General features: G+C 38.0%; 1 protein-coding gene across 1 annotated transcript in view; it reads left to right on the plus strand.

Moving 5' to 3' along the window:
- The first annotated feature begins 2205 nt into the window (after nucleotides 1-2205).
- The window catches only part of RAB3GAP2 (RAB3 GTPase activating non-catalytic protein subunit 2), a 90167-nt gene continuing 69904 nt past the window's right edge, over nucleotides 2206-22468 (plus strand). The window contains exons 1-2 of the mRNA XM_067729718.1: nucleotides 2206-2458; nucleotides 20800-20861. Of these exons, the coding sequence (XP_067585819.1) occupies nucleotides 2344-2458; nucleotides 20800-20861 (177 nt within the window). The 5' untranslated portion in view covers nucleotides 2206-2343. The remainder of the gene's footprint in view (nucleotides 2459-20799; nucleotides 20862-22468) is intronic.

The following is a 22468-nucleotide window of genomic DNA, read 5'->3' on the forward strand; positions in this document are numbered from 1 at the left end:
GGTATTTAAAGTCCTTAAAAACATTCATGAATGAGTCTTTTCAGTACGACTTGGAAGGAAGTCAGGGATTTCACCATTGAAACCGAGCAGTAATGAAATTCAATGTCCCCCACGCAAGAGATATGAATGCCTCAGGGCAGAACAAAGACCAGCTGAATCAGCGAAGGGCAGTTACTTCCACAAAATGCATTTACCTGAATAGGAACTTGAAGGGTTTTCAAGGAATGACACTGTGTCGTTTCCAAAAGTATCATGTGTTCTTTAGTCATCATGTAAAACTAAGAATCTAAATTAAAATTTTATTCTAGTTTGGTCTTGGCGCCATATTTTACGGTTTAATCATCAGGGCTGGATGATGTGAGGAAGCACTGCATTTTTTCAGATGGAAAAAGGAAGCAGTGAAAGCTTCCCTTTTCTACAGGTTTTGATTTTAGAATTATAGCTCTCTGATGCTGAAGGAACTTTGTAGCACATCTAAACCAACCATATATTTTAGAGGTAAAGAACTGGTCCCTGTTCATCTGATAACATAGAAATTATCCTATTTTATGAAAATCATTCTACTTTAGAAACAAATTAATGAAGTAGGAATCTGGGCACTAAATCACAGTTGTTATATTACTAGGACTGAGTGGGCACACAGATCTGACAGAAATGAATTGCTCTGGACTTCATCTATTTGCCTTCAATTTATTTCCATCCTATTTTTCTGTTGTACAAAGTAGACGACCACTTTAGGTTTCCTTTGGAAAGTTCGTGTCTACATTTCTTTTTGCTAACATTAAAATAATTCCTTTGGGCAACAAAAATTAATCCATTGATCTAAGAAAGAAATGGAAATTTTTATTTGAGCCACATTTCAGGATTATAACCCGGGAAGAGCATCTCAGAAAGCTCTGAGAACTGTTCCGCCAGTTAGAAGTCCAGGCACAGTTATATAAGTGTTTTCTGAGACAGAAGACCGTACATCAAATGACGTATTATTGACAGTTTACATAATCCAGATCTAAGTGCCATGTGACCCCTTACAAGATCAAGAAGGAATGTTATCTTTTTTGGTTTGTACTTTTTAGAAAAATCATTTAAATGGACTTAAAGAGTCTTCTCAGAGACACACAGAAAAATTTCTTCATAAAAAAGTGAGATAAGACACACTTTTTCAGGATGGCATTGTGACTACCTAATTGGACAATGTGTGGAAAAATACTCTAAAAAATATATAGTGCTTTGTAAAAGAAGCGGGTTGTTCTATTTACTTTATGTACACATTCCATTTATTCCTCCAGCAAATATTTATTGAGCTATGTGCCACGTCTTGTGCTATACACAGGATATAAAGGGCACGAAATGACATCCCAGCCTTCAGGAGCTTATAATGAAGTCTGTTCCTGATCTTGGCAACCCTCCACCTCCACCCCAGCAAAACAAAGCAAAAAAAACACAACTAGGTGAGGTTCCCTGTTATGTTGTCACAGCACTTTGAACTTACTTCTTTCGTTCCCGGCATTATCACAATTTGAGTTAAATAGGTGAGTAAATAATCGCTTACTACCCGTGTCAGCCACTAGAATTTTGAGCTCCATGGAACAAGTATTTCATCTCTTTTGTTCTTTGCTTTATACTCAACGCCTTGCGTGGCTGACATAGAAAAGAGGAGCAATGTATTTGTTGAATGGATGGGTGAACGAATGAATGAAAGGGAAAATGCATGTCGAAAACATGACTACAATACCGTATAACACGTTCTATATTAGGCGTGCACAGGATGACAAGAGGATTTGCTGGAGGAGCATTTAAAGCTAGGCTTGAGGGGGCTGATTTCCAGAAGGGAAATTAATCTTTTCAGATTCAGATACTAGCGTGATACTGTCCCCCACTGGTCTGCCAGTAGCTTAACAGGGATTATTCTCTGAAATATCAAGATCATGCCAATAGTAGGACGTCAAGAAGCTCGGTTAAATGAATCAAAGGCCGGCGCGGACAACGTCCAATTAGATCATCTCTGGCTAACAGCCAGAATGAATAAAAGGGATCAATCCCGGGTGCAAGCGCAGAACTGTGACTAAAGCCGGCTCCCAGCCTCCGCTTCAACGTTAGACACCCCGCTGGCCGCCGCTGGTCACGTGACCCGGGCCGCAGCAGCCTGGGCACCTGGGCCGTTCCGCGCATGCGCAGTGCCTGGGCGGCGGACCCGAGGGTGCTGACAGCTTCCGGTTTTGTTTCCCCGTCCCTGCGTGGCGAAAGCTCTTCAGGCTCCGCGGTGGCGGCTGTAGCGGCGGCGGGGGGGCGGGGGGCAGGGCGTGGTGAGGTAAGGTGAATGCCCGAACAGGGTTCCCCGGAGCCATGGCCTGCTCCATTGTCCAGTTCTGCACCTTCCAGGACCTCCAGGCCGCCCGGGACTTCCTCTTCCCTCGTCTGCGGGAGGAGAACCCCAGCTGCACCGTGAAGAGGGACCCCAGTAAGTGCCCCCGCCTCGCTGCTCCCTTCCCCGCCTCCGCCCGCAGGACCTGCTAGGCTGCGTCGGGCCTCCCACCCGCTCCGCCCCTTCTACCCCGCGGCTCCTAGTTGCCCCCGCGCCTCCCTTGTTCTCTCTGCGCGGATCCCTTGCCCTCCTCGTCCTGAAGCCGCCTCCGCCCGCCCTGGCTGCGTCGTTGCTGTCTTCCTCTCGCCTAAGCCACTCCGCCCTCTGGCCATACACTGCGTCTTGCTTCATCTGGTCTCTACCTATCCCACTTCCCCATGCCCAGCTCCTACTTGTCTCTCCTCCATCTTCCCTCCCTCCAGCCCGGGGTCCCCTGTTAACACTGCCTGCTCCGCGATCGCATCCTCCTCCCCATTCCTTGCCAGCTGTCAGCGCTCTAGCCTCGTTTTTCCTCAACCCCTACGCTCTTCTATGCCTGGGACTGTGGCCTTCTGCTACCTCCCCTCCCGAAAGGGTTTATCATCGCCCACACTCTCCCTTCTTCCCTCCCCTTTCCTCTCATTCAGATTTAGAGAATAAGTGATTGACAAGTGAGAGACTCCTAAGGTGGCGAGTAGGCGGCTCTCAACAAAGGAAAATAACCTGTCGGGGAGCGAGAATCCGCATCAGGAACTAAAGTTACAGTAGCATGGCCGTGAAAAGTTAATTTGCTTTATTGAGATGAGAAACCGTCCGCCTTTTATTATCATCAAACAGTGTGACTTGTCCACGTAGTATAAGATCCCAAGTCTGGTTTATTGGCTACTGCATAGTTCCTCAGAATTTCCTACATTTCTCCTATTGAAACGGTGTGTTTTGTGTGTTTGGTTTCTTCGTATTTCCGCTCTACTACAAAGCCATATGTCCAAAGCACATTTGGCTTTGCAGTATAGTGCTTTTACTTTGTGCTCTACTGGAATGGTGATGAAAGGCCCACTAACTAAGCTCCTCCCCTTTTTTAAAATTTAGAAGCTATCAAATCAAACCTACTTATGAATATTTACTCTGTGCCAGTCAGTAGTGCTGCACATCAAATACGGTTGGTGGTCTCTGCCATCTAAGAGCTTATAAGTTGCTGGGACAAGTAAATTAACCCCTTGTTAATTTATCTATATATCTCAGTATAGCGTGATTATATATATATATGGCACAAGGGGATACTTCCTTGAATTGGAGGTACTTAGGCCTACCTTTGAAGTAGTAGTTAGATGAATAAGGGAGAGGTAATAGCATATGCAGAGGAAGGGAGGCCTGAAATGGCATGCTATTTAGAGAGCTAAGAAAGGCTGAATGGCTGAAGAGGAGAATATGAGGGAAACGGTTGCGGGGGTGAGCTGTAAAGGTAATAAGGAGCTTGATCCCAAGCCTTCTGAAAGGAGTGGGATGCATCTGAAAGACATTAAGCAGAGGAATGACGTGGTCAGATGGTACTTAATGTAATCAACAAAGTTTTGAATACCTGTTTTGTGCTTTGACAGCAGTGTGGAGGAGAGATAGGAAGCAGGGAAATTGGTTGGGAGGCTATTCCAATGATCCATGCAGAAGTGACGCGAGCTGGAACTAAAGTAGCTTCAGCAGGACTTGAGAGCAGGAGCTAGATTAGAAAGATATTAAGGAGGTCGAGTCTACAGGACCTAATGAAGATCTGGTGCTAGGGGTTGCAGCTGGTGAGGGAGAGGGAGTGCAGGATGCCTTTGGCTTTTGGCTCGGGCAAGCGTTTCTCATGAAGGGGAATGAAGGAAATAGGTTTTGGACCTTTTTCATCTTAAATGTTTGCAGTTTGTCCAGTTTTAAATGTATGCAGTGAGTCTAGTAGAACAGGTCTAAAACTTAGTAAGTTTCCCTGGGCCAGAGGCATTAATTTGGGAGTTACCAGCAAAACGTGTCAGTCAGTCTCCAGGGTTATGAATATAGTGAAACGAATGCAGGACTGAAGATGTAACCGTAGAGGAGCACTGAAGTTTTAAGAGTCAAATAGAGATTAATGGGAAGAAGACTGAGAAAGAGTAACAGAAAGAGAAGAAACCCAGGTGAGAGTAATGCCCCAGAATTGAGAGAGGATTTGATGAAGGGAAGAGTGGTCAGCAGTTGCAAATGCAGCAGAGGTCAGCTAGGATAAGAATGGAAAAGGGCTCATTGGCTTTGGGAAGGTGGAGGTGACTGGGACCTTAGGACAGCTTCAGTGGAAGGGTTGGGGGCAGAAAGCATATTTACCAGATATTGAGGAGTTAAAAAGTGAAGTTGCCTATTTCAAGGAGCCAGGTTGTGAAGGATGGTGAACACAGGACTGTAGACAGGGGATGTAGAGCATGGACACATTTTCTCTATCCCATTCCCACTCCTCTGGTCCAGGCCACCATCTTCTCTCACCTGGGCAATGGCACTAGTCTTCTTTTAACAGATCTTCCTGCTTCTACTCTTGGTTTCTTTTCTTTCTTTCTTTTTTTTTCTATATATAATAGTTTGCATCTACTAATCCCTAACTCCCAGTCCTTTCCTTCCCCACTGCCCCCCATGACAAGCACAAGTCTATTCTCTATATCTGTAAGTCTGTTTTTGTTTTGTAGATATGTTCATTTGTGTCATATTTTAGATTCCACATATAAGTGATATCATGTGGTATTTGTCCTTCTCTTTCTGACTTACTTCACTTAGTATGATAATTTCTAGGTCCATCCATGTTGCTGCAAATGGCATTATTTCATTCTTTTTAATGGCTGAGTAATATTCCATTGTATATATAAATACATACCACATCTTTATCCATTCATCTGTCAGTGGACATTTAGATTGTTTCCATGTCTTGGCTATTGTAGGTAGTGCTGCTATGAACATGGGGTGCATGTATCTTTTCAAATTATAGTTTTGTCTGGGTAAATGCCCAGGAGTGGGACTGCTGGATCATATGGCAACTCTATGTTTAGTTTTTTGAGGAACCTCCATACTGTTTTCCGTAGTGGCTGCCCCAATTTACATTCCCACCAACAGTGTAGGAGGGTTTCTTTTTCTCCACACCCTCTCCAGCATTTATTATTTGTAGACTTTTTAATGGTTTCTTGTAATTTGTAGACATTTTAATGGTTTCTTATGGTTAGTTCCCAAAAGCAGTCAGAGTGAACTTTTAAAGACAACATAATCATAACAGTCCTCTCTCTGTAACCCTCTGTGTCTTTCAATTGAACTTAATATAAAATCCAGAGTTCTCAAATGGCTTACAAGGCCCTTGAGGCCCTGCTTCCTGCCACTTCTTGCACCTCATACTCTTCTCTCCTCATTCCTTACGCTTCATACACACTTTCTGGTTGTTAAACCAGTCCAGCCCATTCGTGCCTGAGGCCTTTGTCCTTGCCCTTGTCCCTGCGTTGGATATTCTGTGCAGGTCCTTGCGTCCTCGGTGCATCTTGTTCAAGTCTCAACATCTCAGGGAGGCCTTTTCTGACCATCCAGTCTAAAACAGTCACCCCTACTCCCTTGTTCTCATTTGTTACTCGAAATCATTTCATCTTGTTTATTTTTCATCACCAAGCCTATACTGTCCAGTATGGTAGGTAGTCTCTAGCCAGAACTAGCTGTTGAAATGTGGCAAGCGCTACTGAGGAACTGAATTTTTAATTTTAGTTAGTTTTAATTAATTTAAATTTAAATAGTCAGATATGGCTAGTGGCTACCACATTGCATGGCACATTTATAAATGCTAAAATTTAGGTACCAACAGATTGAATACTTGTCCAAGGTCACACAATGAAGGGTAGCCTTAGGCGATGAACTTGATCCAGGCATTTGGGAATATAATCATACCCCAAACATCTAGATTAATTTATAATATGCCTATGGGTTTGCAAATATGATTTAATTTATTATCCTTTTAAATAAAATTCTTAGGCATATGTGTGTTGGTATTATTGTGGCTACCAGCGATTCAAGTAGAAAAAAAGTGGAGAAAGAACCTCTTTACCGGTGAGCCCCTTTGCCAAATCTGTATTTTACAGTTAGAATGGTGCTGTAATTCAGAAATGAAAATCAGAAAAATAGCTTGTCCTATTGTAGATGGTTTACTTGGAATTCTTGAAATGACTGGGACTACAGATTTCAGTACTCACTCCAGGCCATCTTTTACAAAACATCAGGCTTTGGAAAGCTCATCATTAAGAAAACCTGAACCTAAACTTTTGTGAGGGTGAAAATTTAGAGTAAAAATGAAGTTATGGTGGTGGTTTGCTTTGCTTTTCTTCACTTTTTTTATTAGTGTTGTAAATGATTACTTTATTGGGCAGTAGAAATCATGAGATCATTTTATTTAGCTTATATAGTTTTAATTTCGTATACTAGCTCATCTCTAGAGGATATATAAGGCAACTGATAATTTTGAAGACTTATCTATTAGTTTAATAATTTTTTAATTTTAATATGGATAGCTGCCATTGACATAGTGATACCTAGTACCTGGGCACCCAGATCTCAATACTACTCTTCTATATTTGAATGCTCAGAGAATAACAGTATGACTTTACGTTACTTTGTATCATCAATTATAAAATGAGACTGTCTTCTATTGCTTTAAAAGAGGTCTTGAACCCTACTATTTCTCAGTGTTTACATTAGTGATAAATATTTATAATTGGTTCTACTCAATCTAGTGCTATCTATTTAGACATAAAATTTGGTCTCCTACTTTGAAATTTTGGAGATGGGCAATAGTATGTGTCCCCACCTGGCCTACAGTGACATAATTTCCAGGGAGATTGGATTTCTATACCAGAGCCGTCTGATATTTATAATCGAGTTAGGTGAAAGAAAGGAGAGAAGGAAGGAAGGAAAGAAAGAAAGACATGTACAGAGAGGGAGAATCAAAATATTTGGAGGTAATTTAAGTATAATATTGTGGATCTATTAATTTACCTAATAGTAAAATAATTTTCTGTTGCCATACTAATGAGGTGGAGCAGGTTTCCCTCTTGCCTCTTTTATCAGAAAGATAGAAGAAGGTAAAGCATACAGAGGATTACCTTGGAGTCATCAATTAAAGTCACGTTTTTGTCCAATCACTGAGAAAAGTATGCTTTTTAGGATAACCTAAAATCATGGAATCACTTTGGGATATTATAAATGATGTAAAGTACCCACTTTTTTATACTGAGTGAAAATGCTTTCTTTTGTTTGTGACCATAGTGGGGAGAGAAAAGTAATCTGAAAGTAGAATATTTATAGGAATTTCAGAAAATTTATAGAGGTATTGGATTTCATTAGCTATTTAAAATTGGAAGAGGATCTTAGAGATAAATTTTTGTCCATGACAAAAGTGACACATGAACAGTCTAATTCCTTTATTCAGCTAATATTTATTGAGCACGTACTATGTACAAAGTAGTCTTAAAGGTAAATAAAATAGGTCCCTCTCCTCCAGGAGCGTTCAGCCAGTAAATGAGTGTTAGAGGTGTTATGCTATAATTTGACACATGATAGTTGGAGAATGAAGGAGTGTTGGTTCACGCTGTTTAGGGGACTTAGGAAAGTCTTCACAGAGGAACTGATATTTTCACCATGTCTTAATAGTTGTCCATCAGGTGGAGAGAAAATGGTCAGGCAAGGGATGTGAAACAGCACGGGGTTCAGAAAGATGCAGATAGTAAATTCTGGTGGAAGAGTGGGATATGGTGGGATAAAGCTGGAGAGATTGGCAGAGAAGTTTAGATTTTACGCAGTAGCAAGGAAGTAAGACTACCTTGGGGATTACAGGGAAATTTGCTAAAGTTTACTTGGAAACAGACAGTTTTAAGTAGGTCCAGCTTCCAGATGCACCTATGTAAGTGCCAACTTTCCCACCGTACCTTCCAGATGCATTCCAGTCTGCAGCTTCCAGATGCACCTATATAAGTGCCAACTTTCCCACCGTACCGTCTCCTGTTTACTAAACAAAGGCTCACCTCTCACACGTTTCAAATATTATTATAGTAAGTTGCTTCCAAGGCATTTTAAAAAACCTCCCCTTTAAGGCACCGTAAACTCCCCCATCCATCAACAAGAGACTTCCAAATAATTTTTGCTATTTATGTTTAATAATTATTTGTCAACATTTGTGATAATGTATGTTGTTTTTCTCAGTTATCTGCTTCTAATAATAATTGCAATAAGTCAAGTAAAAAAAAACTTAATACTTAGAGCCTTTGATCCCAAGAAAACTGCTTTTTCTCTGTTCTTATCAGTTTTTGCAGAGAAATTTTTGGACTGATGATACATATCTGTATTATATTAGAATAGCATTCTGTGGAGGAAGTGAATGGAAATAAGAATTCAAGGAGAAAAAAGGACTTATAAAATTACTCTTAGAGAAGATAATCATATTTTTTAAATGGGTGTTTGTGGGTAGTATTTCCCAGTAGTATTTAGAATCCACTGAATAAATTTAAAAGGATGATATAAATCTATATTGAAACATCCATGTTTAATAAATCAGAAATTACATTTTTTGTGCAAGGGATCCATATTATTGAAAAACTCTTTTGGGGTGTATATAATCAAAAAGTTTGAAGACATTCTTCTATAGGCCTGTCCTTCCCAATCTTTTTTCTTTTTTTTCATCATAGCATGCATAAAAAGTGAGACCTAGGCCCTGAATAGTGAAAACAATTTTGAAGAAGGAGGAAAAAGTTGGAGTACTTCTACTTCCTAATTTCAAAACATATTGCAAAGCTACAGTAATCAAAAGTGTGTGGTACTGGCATAAAGACAGACAACTAGGATAATGGAATAGAGAGCTCAGAAATAAGCCCTTGTGTATATGATCAGATGATTTTTGACAAAGTGTCAGGACCACTCAATGGGGAAAGGACAGTCTCTTGAACAAATCATGTTGGGAAAACTGCATATCCAAATACAAAAGAATGAATTTGGACCATTATCTTATACCACATTCAAAAATTACCAAAAAATGGATTAAAGACCTAAATATAAGACCTAAAACTATAAAACTGTTAGAAGAAAACATAGGGGGAAAACTTCATGACATTGGACTTGGCAGTGAGTTTTTGGATATAACACCAAGAGCACAGGCAACAAAAGCAAAAACAGACAAATGAGACTATATCAAACTTTAAGACTTTTGTGAATCAAAGGCTGCAATCAACGAAGTGAAAAAGCCTACAGAATGGGAGAAAATATTTGCAAATCATATCTGATAAAGGATTAGTATCCACAGTATATCAATACAAAGAACTCCTACAGCCCAACAACAATAAATAACTCAAGTGAAAACTGAGCAAAAGACTGGAATAGACATTTTTCCAAAGATGTTATAGAAATGGCCAGTAAGCATATGAAAAGATACTCAATATCACTAATCATGAGAATCACCAGCTTGGCTACTATTAAACAAAAACAAAACAAACAAACAAAAACAACAGAAAATAACAAGTGTTGGCAAGGATATGGAGAAATTGGAACTCTGTACACTGTTGGTAGGATTGTTAAATGGTACAACTGCTATGGAAAACAGTATGGAGTTTCCTCCAAAAATAAAAAAAAATAGAATCACTATATGAGCCATCCCATTTATGGGTATATATCCAAAAGAATTGAAAATAGTGTCTAGAAGAGATATTTGCATACCCATGATCATAGAGGGACGTTCATAAAAGACAAAGAGTAGAAGCAACCCAAATGCCCATCGATGGATGAATGGAATGGGGTATTTACGTACAATGGAAAAGTATTCAGCCATTAAAAAGAAGGAAATCATATCACATGCTACAGCACGAATGACCTTGAGGACGTTATGATATGTGAAATATTCGCCAGTCAAAAACCATAAATGCATGGTTCCATTTATATGAGTTATCTAAAGTAGTTAAATTCACGGAAACAGGAAGTAGAATGGTGGTTACTAGGAACTAGGGAGAGGGTGAAAAGGGGTCTTGTTTAATGGGTTTTACAGTCTCAGATTTGCAAGATGGAAAAGTTCTAGAGATCTGTTTTATAACAGTGTGAATATACTTAACATTACTGAACTGTACACTTAAAAATTGTTACAATGATAATTTTTATGTTATGTGTTTTTAACATAATAAAAATATATAAATTAGTGTGGTAGTAAAGAAATGGGTCATAAAATGTAAAACAAAGCTGTTCATGGTGGGAGGTGACCTGCTAGAGGTTCCAGTAGTCCCAGGCCCTACTTGGCTGTCCTGAGAGCTGAGAGGATCTATCTTGGCTCACCTGTAACCCATTTGCAGTTTACTGGGAATCTCTGCTATAGACAGAGGGTAACCATTGGTGGTTTTAAGCAAAAGTATAGCATTTCAAGATTTGAGTTGCAGAGAAATGGATTTGGGGGCTCTGAAAAAGGTTGGGTAGTTCAAAGCTAGAGGTAGGTGACCATTTGGGAGATGTTCATACAAGTCCAGATCAGGGCCTTCAGAAGTAAAGACAGGACTAAGGTAGTAGCAGTGGTGATAGAGTTTGAAACTTGCTAGCTATAGCAGTGGCAACCTATGCAAAGAATTTGAGCCGAGAAACAGGATAACCAGGTTAATATTTTAAACACATTCCTTTGTCGGCAAAGAAGAGAATGAATGGGAATGGTGGGTGAAAGTGGAAATAGAATGACCAGTTGGGTGGCCTTTGCAGTATCTCCCAAAAGGGGAGATAATCTTTTCCTTAGCTTGGTATTCTTCAGATGTTACTTAATGATCTACACAGTGACAATCCTGGAACTATAAGATAGCAAGTATTTTTGAGTGACTACTATGCTAATATCATTTGGGACTTTTGAGACCCTAAATGAACTTTCCTCATGAGAGGGAATCCTTGCAACTCTACAGTGTCTGCCATGCCATATACCTCCTTTGAAAAGAAGACCAGAAACAGTCCCTTGAACACAGATCACTTTTCTTTGTATCATGTGAGCATAAGTCTCACATATAAATTCCTCAGAAGAGAGAATCTCAGGTCAGGAGAGAGATAATTACCCATGATCACATTGCCTCTTTTTATTTTTTTTAAGTCTATAAAATCAGACGTATAAACAACCTTCTGGCTACTCACATCCCACATTCCAAATGTTAAAACTTTAGTATTATGCTGTCCAGTATAGTAGCCACTAGCCACATGTGGCTATTTAAATTTAAGTGTAAATTAATAGAAATTAAATAAAAATTCAGTTCCTCAGTCATACTAGTTACATTGCAGTGGCCACATATACCTACCTAGTGGCTAACTAATTGGACAGCACAGATAAAGAACACCTCCAGCATTACAGGAGGTTCTATTATAAAGTGCTACCTTAGTGAGAATCTTCCAGACTTTCTGCTGAGACAATAAACACACACATACTGCTTGGGTATTTTATTTATCTATTTTAAATTTTATATCATGGACTCATTCTTGTAAAATGTATATGCTGGAACTTTTTTGGTTTACTTAATGTCAACATCTTTTCAAGCTGTATATATAACTCTATAGCATTTTTTCCTAATGTCTGTACAGTATTCCAATGAAGACTCTACCAGGTTTTAGTTAACCATTCCCCTATCAATGAACATTTAGATTATTTCCAATATTTTTGCTATAAGAAAATGCTCCAGTAAGCATCCTTATATATGCTTTTACCCATGATGCTAATATTTCTGTATGTAAATTTCTGGGATTGGAATTGCTGAATAATAGAAATTCACATTTTAATTGTTGATCATAGTTGCCCAGTTACTCTCAAAATTGGTCAGGTTCATTCCTATCCATGGTAAACAGAAGTGCCCATTTACACACTTACTTGTCATCTTTCTGTGTTATCAGTTTTTTTGATTTTTGCTCTTCTGATAAATGAAATGTGGTTCTTGTGTGATACTAAGATAATTATCAGACTTTATCTGTATTTTTTTTTTAAGCAGCAAGTAATAGCAAAATTAAGCTGGTGTTGCAAGAATTTAGCTTAAATATAAGGAAAGTTTTCTCACAGGGACAATAATTGAATATTAGACTGTTCTAATAGAGGAAGGAAGGAAGGAAGATACTGAATTGGTTTTAGAATATGCAGAAATTAGCTTTGGTGAGCAGTGTTTATGTACCTCCATCCTCATTTACATTCCCTCACATTATTTTCTGCTGCTTTGGATATAATAAATCAACACATAATTATGAAGTGGTAGGAAAGAATTATATAAGTTCTATCTAATATACGTAATATATTATTGCCTTTAGTGACTTCCTTTGAAAAATAAAATAGGGCATATTAAATTTCTTCAAGTCTACAGATTTGTTTTGTTTTGTTGTTGCTTTTGTCAAGATAGGTCTAGAGATTTCTTAGGTTTTTGAGCAAAGGAAGCATGTTTAGTTTTTAAACTTTAGAGGAGGAGGATACACTCTATTTCTGCTTAAAAATATTTTCAGTTCTGTCCTTTTGTGATTTGATTATCAGAACATTCTTCTTCTGTGATATAGGAGGCCACTTATTTGACAACAGGAGTCATTAGAATTCCAGAACTGGAAGGGACCTTAGAGACCTAGTCCGATTTAATCATGGTGTTTTGAAAGAAACTCCTTCTTATTGAAAATGGGATGGCCTCGTCATTTTAGATTGCTGCATATTTGTATGTGCTGAAAGGAATATGCTAATTTGAAATTTATATTCCCATTTCCATTTCCTTAGAAATAGAAAAAGATTAATAATTCTGAGGCATAGGAAATTAAGCCTTCTCTGTTCTTTAGTCCTTTTTTTGGCTTTGTATTGCTATGTGATGCTTCCTGTGCCTTGGCCAAGAAGAGCCAACTAAAATTGTTACATCCCCTGAATTATTTACAAGTCATAGGTTCTAGAGGTTCGTGCTCTTTATAGAAACAAGTACATTATCTCTGTTTTTTTCTTGTCTTAGAAGAATGGAAATGGATTTGCTTCAGCGCTAATAAGATCTTTTCTTAGACCAGGGAGATTAAGTTTTCCTTTTCCTAACGTCGAAGGATTTCAGTTTCTCATTTACTTTGTGATCTTGACATACTCATATTGGAAAAAGCAAATACTGTCAAATTAATTGCCCACTTCTAGAATTCAGTTTCCTTTCTAGCTTCAAGTTCTTGTTAAATGAAAAACCAATACTCAGTTTATGAGGACAGACTGTTCAGAAGCAAATCAGAATAATGTATATTTTAAATTAAATAGACCTACGGAAAGCAGCAGTTGAATTTCTCATTTAAGCTTTTGTTGGTAGAATAATTCATTCGTTGGAAATGTCCCTAAAAAAGACATCTATAATTTTTTGATGATTGAATTACAGTGTTTTCTCTATTGTTTGAAGGTTTCAGTGACTATAATTTGTCAAGTGAGAAACTGAACAGTTTTTTAATACTAGTATAATCTACACTTCTCCTCAGGGAAAAAATTCTCTCCAGAGGGAGTTGTAGTTACATTTTACTAATATATTTTAAAGTCATTGGTTTTATTCATTCAGGCAAAACATTTAACTTGATAAGGGTAAGAACAAGAGTTTATGTTTATGTTACCAATTATTCTAGACAGTTCAAAATAGTCCTCTTCAGTGATAGGTATAAAAAAAATGTTAAGGATTGAAAAGTCAAGTTACTAATCAATGAAGAGGTAGTTGCTTTTTGTTACTGTTACTTGTGACTTCATCTTGCTTGTTTTTATTTCTCTATATATGATGTCAGTTGGTTGGAGATCAGCTTAGGAATTTTATTTATATAGAGAGCAAGTATGATTCAAGGTGTGGTATGAAATAAAAGTGAAAGGTAATTTCAGCAGATGAGGTCGACTAACAAAGTAATCTAAACTGGCAAACTTCTTGAAAGACTTAAATTGAATCCTCAGTGCAATCCTTGATTATCTGTGAATTTTAAGGAAAAATGATTAAGAATGTGAAAAGAATAGAGTTTAAAGGAAACTCACCCCTCAAGAATGGTTTGCTCCCCCCTCCCCCCCCCCAAAAGTTACAGATTCAAAACTAAGCAGAAATGTCTCTTGGACTTGGAAATGCCATTTTTTTCCCAGTAAGTTGTACAGGAAATGAGGTGGGAAAGCCCAGTTAAAACATGAACCTTTGAAATATTTTGCTTATAGCTGATGCTGTCCTGATGTAATATAGTCGTAAAATGACTGCTTTGGGAGCAAACATCTGGCACATGAGTCATAGCACTAAAGTAACAAGACTAGGGAAGCATTTTCATGATCTATTTTTAGATGTCTCCAATAGGCAATTTTAGCTGTTTTTAGTATAACCTGTTTTATTCACTATTGGCAAAAAGAATATTTGCATAATAGAATACAGACAGAATTCAAGAATGATGTGGGTGTTCTTTTCTCTCTTTTTTTCTTTGCCTTTAAAATGGTATGGTAATTTATTTGGGGACTCAGTGTTCTTTGTAATTATTTTTTTCTAGCCTACTAAAAAATTAGGTTGAGAGTCATACTTAATTGAATGAATGTGTTAGTTTTCCTTTATTGATGCAGGATCTTTTTTTTTTAATTTATTTTATTTAATTATTATTATTATTTTTAAAATTTATTTTGGCTGTGCTGGGTCTTCGTTTCTGTGCGAGGGCTTTCTCTAGTTGTGGCAAGTGGGGGCCACTCTTCATCACGGGGCGCGGGCCTCTCACTATCGCGGCCTCTCTTGTTGCGGAGCACAGGCTCCAGACGTGCAGGCTCAGTAGTTGTGGCTCACGGGCTTAGTTGCTCTGCGGCATGTGGGATCCTCCCAGACCAGGGCTTGAACCCGTGTCCCCTGCATTAGCAGGCAGATTCTCAACCACTGCGCCACCAGGGAAGCCCCGATGCAGGATCTTTTTTAAGTAATGATACACTGTTGTTTTGAAATGTTGAAATATACATTGTGTATGTGTGTGTGTTTATGAAATATAAAGATCCATTAATCCGTATCAGGCCAACTATTTTGAACTGTATTTCTAGAGGATCTTTTTTTACATAGTCAAATTCTGCCACTTAGACTTGACTTAGAACAAAAATACTCTATTTTTCCTATTCTTAATCAAAACTAAAGCTAAGAATTGTTTTTTCATTTTTTTCTTACTAAAATTGAATGGAACAGAGAATTATCAAAATAAATATATTTATAATTTTATATAGAAAGCTTATTTGAAAGATGGTTTTGATCTGGGATATAAAGTCTGAGTATATAAAATTTATAAAAAATAAAGTGTTTTTGTATTTCTTTGGAAATGTAAAAGGTTTAGAATCAGCATCTGATTTGGTTACTATATTTAAATATATTAATTTAAATCTTGATGCTTTGATCCCTATAAAGGGATATATGGGGAAACATTTGGGTGAGAAGGTCATTTTATTTATATTCTAAATGGATATAAATATTTGCTACATACTTATAGTGTCCTTGAAGATACTTATATATGTGTGTGTGTAAGAGTTTGCGCGCACACACAATATACATATTCCCTGTCCTCCAAGGCTTAATGGTTAATTGTATCGACAAGATGTACATTTATGATAAACAAGTTAACAATGCAATAAATGACCCAACGCAGTTTATAATTAAGTTCTGAAAGAAAAATATAATCAAATGCTATGGTTTCACAAGATCATTGGTGGGTTCAAGAAAACGTTATGAGGAATTAATCCGAGTCCTGAAGGAGAAGTTGGATTTGGAGAGGTGGAGACAAATGGGAATGCATTTTAGTTGACAAATATGGGATAGGCAAAGGCAGAGAGTAAGAATGAGGAATGAGGGTGCTGTATTTGGAGAGTAATCATTTTAACAGCCATTAAGGGTGTATATGTGCCAAGCACAGTTATTAACTCCATTTTGCTAAAGAGGAAGCTGAGAGGGAAGAGATTAAATCGCCCAAGGACATATGCCCAAGGACATCTTCAGGGGTAAAGCTGGGTATCAAATCATGCAACATGATATCAGAGACCTAAGAGTTGTTCTAGACTTGTGCTGTCTCAGACTGTAGCCAAGAGCCACATGTGCAGTGGAGCATTTGAAACACGTCTGGTCCAAACTGAGATGTGCTCTAAGTGTAAAATACATGTCAGATCTTGAAGTCTTAGGATCAAAGAAAACAATGTAAAATATCTCATGAATAACTTAATATTGATTACATATTGAAATAATGTTTTGGCTATATCATATTAAATAAAATGTATTATTAAAATTAATTTCACCTGTTTCTGCTTTTAAACTATGGCTACTAGTCAGTTTAAAATGGCATGTGTGGCTTGCATTTTATATTTATTGTACTGCTGCTAAGGACTGCCCACCAGTGAGTGAAGAGTCTAACTGAAGTGAAAGAACAGAAACAAGGGTGAGGGCAGGCAAAGGAAAAAGGAGATTAGATTGGCATTGAAATTTATCCTTGAAGCTAGAGTTCCTCAGAGCGTGATCCGTGGACGATCTGCCTCACGTTTTCAGAATGGGGTCAACCCTGAAACTTCAGTCATCCCTAATTCATTATTTTAGTCTCTTCCTTGCAGACATTTTAAGGCTACCTAGAGAGGGGAATCTGCAGAAGAGACTGTAACCCTGGTTTTACAAAGACAATGAACATGGATGCCATTTTCTTAATATTCTGATCAATGTTGCTGAATTGGACTTCAGCAAAATAAAGGATACAGGCAGTTGATGACAGTGTCATTTAAAGAATTGCTTTCTGGAGATTGGATGGTTGCTACTTATTTACTTAATATATGGAGGGGGAAAAAACGCTTAAAATTACCCCGTAACTTATAGCTTAGCCTTTGACTGAAGTGATTGCCACTTGGCTCATTAGGTGAACTAGGTAAATGCCAATACCAATGTGATTTGGCGATTTGTGGGGTCTTTGGAATGTTTACATTGGACCCTGACCACCCTAAAGAAGTTGTATGTCCTGGTGTCCATACGCTATAGTACATTTTGTTAAGCTGACTTACCTCTTAAGTCATACCAGAGCTTGGCACTTTCAAATTACCCTGGCCGATAGGAGATTTTGATCTATTTATTCCAAGAGACAATCATAATTGGATAACAAAAAGTAAATTAGTTTTATTTCTTCATGAGTACATAGAAATTTATAGATCTTAAGGTTTTACAGTAGATGTTCCGTATTGACATTAAACAGTGCATAGTTCTCAAGTGATAGACACGTTGCTGTGATCATCAACAACCTTGATCAGTGATCAGTTAAAATACACTGATGATGATGTGGATTGAAGAATACCATCCCTCATAGAACTGAATAAAATTCAGGACTGCCTGAATAAAATTCTGTACATGAACGGCAACTTTATCAGACATTCAGCGGCTATTTTTTCAGTATAAACTTTTTTTTTTTTTAAGAATGTGCTTGATCTGCTTGCATATTTTGAGGGCATAAGAAATAACCTTGGTAAAGTGCTGAGATTTTGACACTTTTTACCAGTCGACAATAATAGCTGTCAAATAGCAGCCTGCAAAACAGTATCAAATGATTTTCAACATAAGTCAGGAGGCTGCAAAATTTTTAGCACTGGCACTGAGTAGAAATAGCCACAAGGGTAGTACCAAATCTGCAGCTATTTCCGTTTTTGTTTTTTTTAATGTTTCCCATTTTTAGGTTGACTAGAATTTGGAATGCATTTTCTTACAGGATTATAAATAGAATTCTAGACCAGCCTTCAGAAACATCTTTAACCTATCTGAGTCAGTTCTGTTTCACCTTCCTTTGACCTCTGTTTGTACTGTGACCTCTTTGGGAAATGTATTCCTGTGATAGTGGGAGATGCCTGATCAAATTTTCTTTGTCTTGTTAATAGAAATTCCCCAGTCAGAGGGATTGAGGTATGGGTAAACTGTCATGAACACAAGTATTTTGTAAAAAGAAGGTATTTCTCAAGGTCTTTCTGGTCCCGATTGGATTGTTTTGAATTGCGCTGTAAGGAGATAACTGGGTCTCTGCAGGGGCAGGAAATCCAAATTCCTGCTGTCTTCTGTCGATCCTGTGAGTCATTTGTGAATTGAGTCAGGTACTTTTTATACCAATATGGAAGAGAAATAACACATTTTTCATAGTTTTCTTTTGTACAGCATTCAACAAGGTTATGTGCACAAACCAAGCTCTTTGAAGGCTTATTTGCTTTTGTATCTCCAGCACTTAATTAGCACAGGGCCCAACACAGAAGAGGTGCTGTGCTGTGTTTGTTGAATGAATGAATGAGTGAATGAATGAATAAATAAGTGAGTAGCTGACCTTTATGAAGTACTTTAAATGCTGCATGGTCTCCCAAAGATTTGTGGTAATTTGATAAATATTTTTATAGCAATTTTAACATTGAATTGTGGACCTTAGAGTGATAAGCTTTACTGGGTCTTTGCTTCTCACGAGAGAGAGCATTTTCTAGACGCGTATAAATGGGATGGCCTAGTTGCCATCAGCCCACAATAAGACAGTTGTTTTTGGTGCAGTGGAAAAATTAGCAGAATAAAGAGATTGCCTAACGGAATTAGATTGCCGAAGAGCAAACTGTAACTTTCCAAGTTACAAAAAAAATTTACAGGTCTGAATATCAAGGGAATACTTCCCCTTTAAAATAATAAATATCTTGCTTTTGACCTTATTTGCAAGCACCACTGTTTCCTAATCTTATCCTTCTTTATAAGCCGTAGGAGTAAGTATAGCAGAATACTTGCTAGCTTGGGCTTTGGAATTCAGGCAGACCTGAGTTCAAACCCCATTCTGCCACTTAATCCTCTGTCATCTTGGTAGAGTTACGTAAACGAGGTAATCTGTATTTCTTATTGTAAAAAGGGGGTGATAAAAGATCCTTGTCATGCTTATGTGAATTAATGTCTATAAAGCATTGAAGCATATAGTAATGCTGAATAATGTTACTTGCTATGTGATAACCCCTATCTGAAAATGGCATTTTTTTGCCTCTGCCTTTGAAAAGTTCCTAGCCACTTTTTAAAGACTTAGTTGAAGATGACTCCTCACTATATTTTTTCATCTCTGTCACTACCTCATCTGAGTTCCCATAGTATTCGATTACAGCACTCACCATGGCTGTTACATGTTTGTTTCTCTCCTACACTAGATCACAAATTCTTTCAAGAAAAGGAGTTCATATGTTTGTGTTTTCCTGTGTTTCTCCTACAGGGTTTGGCACATGGTATTTAACAGAACATTTGTTAAATTGTTTTGTTTTGTTTTGTTTTTTGCGGTACGCGGGCCTTCTTTCCTACTGTCAGCATCCTAGATAACAGGTTCAGTCCCATCTTTTAAGTTGATTCTTCCCCCAGAATTTTGAAGCTGATTGGTTTAAATACAGTATTTTATTTATATTTTGTAGTATTTTGATAGCTAAATCCTGATGACTAGCATTGAGAACTTATTATGTGTCAGGCACTGAGGACTTTCGTGTGCTGTCTGGTTTAAACTCTCACAGCAACCCCACTAGGTACTGTTGTTTTCCATGATGTTATGGTAAGAGAACTAAAACTTATAGGTACAAGGTAACTTGCTCCAGGTCGCAGAGCTGGTAAGTGCTGGATCCAGGATGTGAACCTAGGTAATCTGATTCTGGGGCCTAAACTTATAATTAGGCAACTGCCTGCTCTTTTCACATTTTGGGGGAACTTTTTTTTTTTAATTTAATTTGAGGTAATACATATAAAGTATACTGTTTGTTTCAGAGTAGTTCCTTTAAAAATTATAGTTTTATTCCTTCTCTTCTGATATGATGTGAGATAAATTCAAAGATAATTATATAAAAATGAGTAACACGAGCATTGTAAGGGATCATACTGTCCAAATCAATTTTGGGATTTTTAATTCCCCGTTGCAGTGTTGGTTGAACATCTTATTTTAATCCAAGAGAGTGTTCTCACATATAAGAAATCACAGAGTATCAGGAAAAGGTGGTGAATAGTAGACCTATCTGGTTTCAAAATTCAGTTTTCTTTATCTTTGATACCTTGTCTTATTAAAACACTTTTAAAGATATCTGTGTGGAATTTTAGGTATGTTTTTGGTCATTGTGTATATTTAACTTGTCTGATGTCTTAAGTAACAAATATTTGTCATTTTAAGATTCTTTTAAAGTCACGTTTGCAGTTTGATCTAAATGTAAATAAACTCGATGTCCAGTATCTTAAGGTCCAAATAACCTGCACACTTTTACATACATTTGGAAATTCAGGTCAAATGTTTCCCGGTTGTTATTACATAGAGCAAAATCCTGATCTAGTATAGTTTACCATTGTTTTCTTCCTTAATATGAACATTATATTTATATAATACTTATTATATATCAGGGGTTGATTCTATTATGTTTACAGGAAATGTTTTTAAAATATTTTAAGCTCTATATTTCATGTAAGCACTTTTCATCTTTTTCAAAATAGGTAAATCAAACTGGGAAGATGATGGTTGGGGAGCATGGGAAGAAACAGAGCCCCAAGAACCTGTAAGTCTTTGTAAACATGTGCATGCTTTTTGATAGCGGCATTTTCCTTTTGTAATGATGGTGACATATTTCAGTGTTAGGTTAACATTTTAAAATCAGGCAGGCCTGGTGTAGAGCTTTGTGAATTTGAAGTTTAGTCTGCATGTGATCAGAAACTGCACTATCTGATTTCTGGTTTTTAAAGCTCACCTTGGCTGCTTTATGGAATAGGTTGCCTCTCCTACTCATAAAGGTCATGTGTTGGTTTATTTTACAGTATTTCATTTTAATGTTCCACTGTTTCAGCTGCTTCTGGGTGACGTAGACAATGACAGCCTAGTTAGAATGTGTAAGTGTTATCAGGCCTCCTTTAAATCTGACCTGTAAAGTATGTTGTCTTCTCTTTATTGGCAAGGAGATCCTAAATCTGGGGATGACGCATCTTAACTGTTTCAGTTGAAAGCTGAAGTATGCTTCTGCTCATTCTGAAAACACATGAAATTACTTACATGTGGAATATTTTTTCATTCGGATAAAATTTGAATATTTACAAGTGGCCCTCAGGGATGAGGGAGGCTTGTTGTTCTCTTTGTCTTGACAGATTTGCCCACACTGTGGATTTGGCAAATGTGGCGAGTGAAACAGTATTGTTAGGCCTCGTTGACAACAATTCTGGGTGTAGCAATCATTCCTAACTGTTTGAACCCTTTACCCTGTCACAGTCTTTTGTACATGGTGAGGGTATTTGGAAGACAACAAAAGTGGGCCAGGACAGTGGGGTTCAGAGGTTATTCAGATGTTAAAGTCACCCTGCAGTGTTTAAGAGAGCTTCTTTGAATTTGGATCCTGTCCTCAAAACAAGACAACATCTTTGCCAAGGGAGCCTGTTTGGTGGGTGAGAACATAAATGGCACTGTGGCCAGGGAAAAGGGTATGACCTCTGCCTTACACTGCAGCATCATCCAGAACTTTCCATGTATAGGATCATTATGAAGTTTGGCTGAGAAACATGTTTTATACCAGGACTATTAGAAAGTTTACTAAGCTGAGGCAAAAGATTTCTGTTATTTCTGCTACCAGCTATGGTGATGAACAAGTCCAAAGGCACAGCCAGCTCCAGAGGCATGGCAAGAATCAGAGTTAACTTTTGGCAGATGTGTGAAACGCAGAAGTACACGCCCTAGTCAAGGTTAATAGGTGTAGCCACCTAGTCAGCATGGAGAGGGAACTTCGACTCTCTCTTGTCATGGACAGACAGCAAACTCAAAACCTGCCTTCCTTCAGAGTCCACCTGGTGGGCCTTGGCCACATTAAAGATGAGAGAGACCAGGACTGGAAAAAGCAGACTGTCATAAAGTCAGTTTATGGTTGTGTCAGGGTGCTGTAACTGTCAAAACAATGATAGGCTTCTCTATCAATTGCCATTGGGTGGTGGTTACTGTGACCAGCAGAAGAAAGTAGGCTTTCATTCTTCATTAGTCTGGCATTAGAGACATGTTGTGTTCTGGTCCGTTTAGGCGGGCTGCAGTGGTGTGTCGGTGAACCACAGAGAAGGGTACCTAAGAGGAAAGTGCAGTAGCCACTGCCACCCACTGCCACCGAATGCCGACCTGAAGGCCAACTCGCTG

The sequence above is a fragment of the Pseudorca crassidens genome, chromosome 2 (genome assembly GCF_039906515.1).
Source record: "Pseudorca crassidens isolate mPseCra1 chromosome 2, mPseCra1.hap1, whole genome shotgun sequence".
NCBI lineage: Eukaryota > Metazoa > Chordata > Mammalia > Artiodactyla > Delphinidae > Pseudorca > Pseudorca crassidens.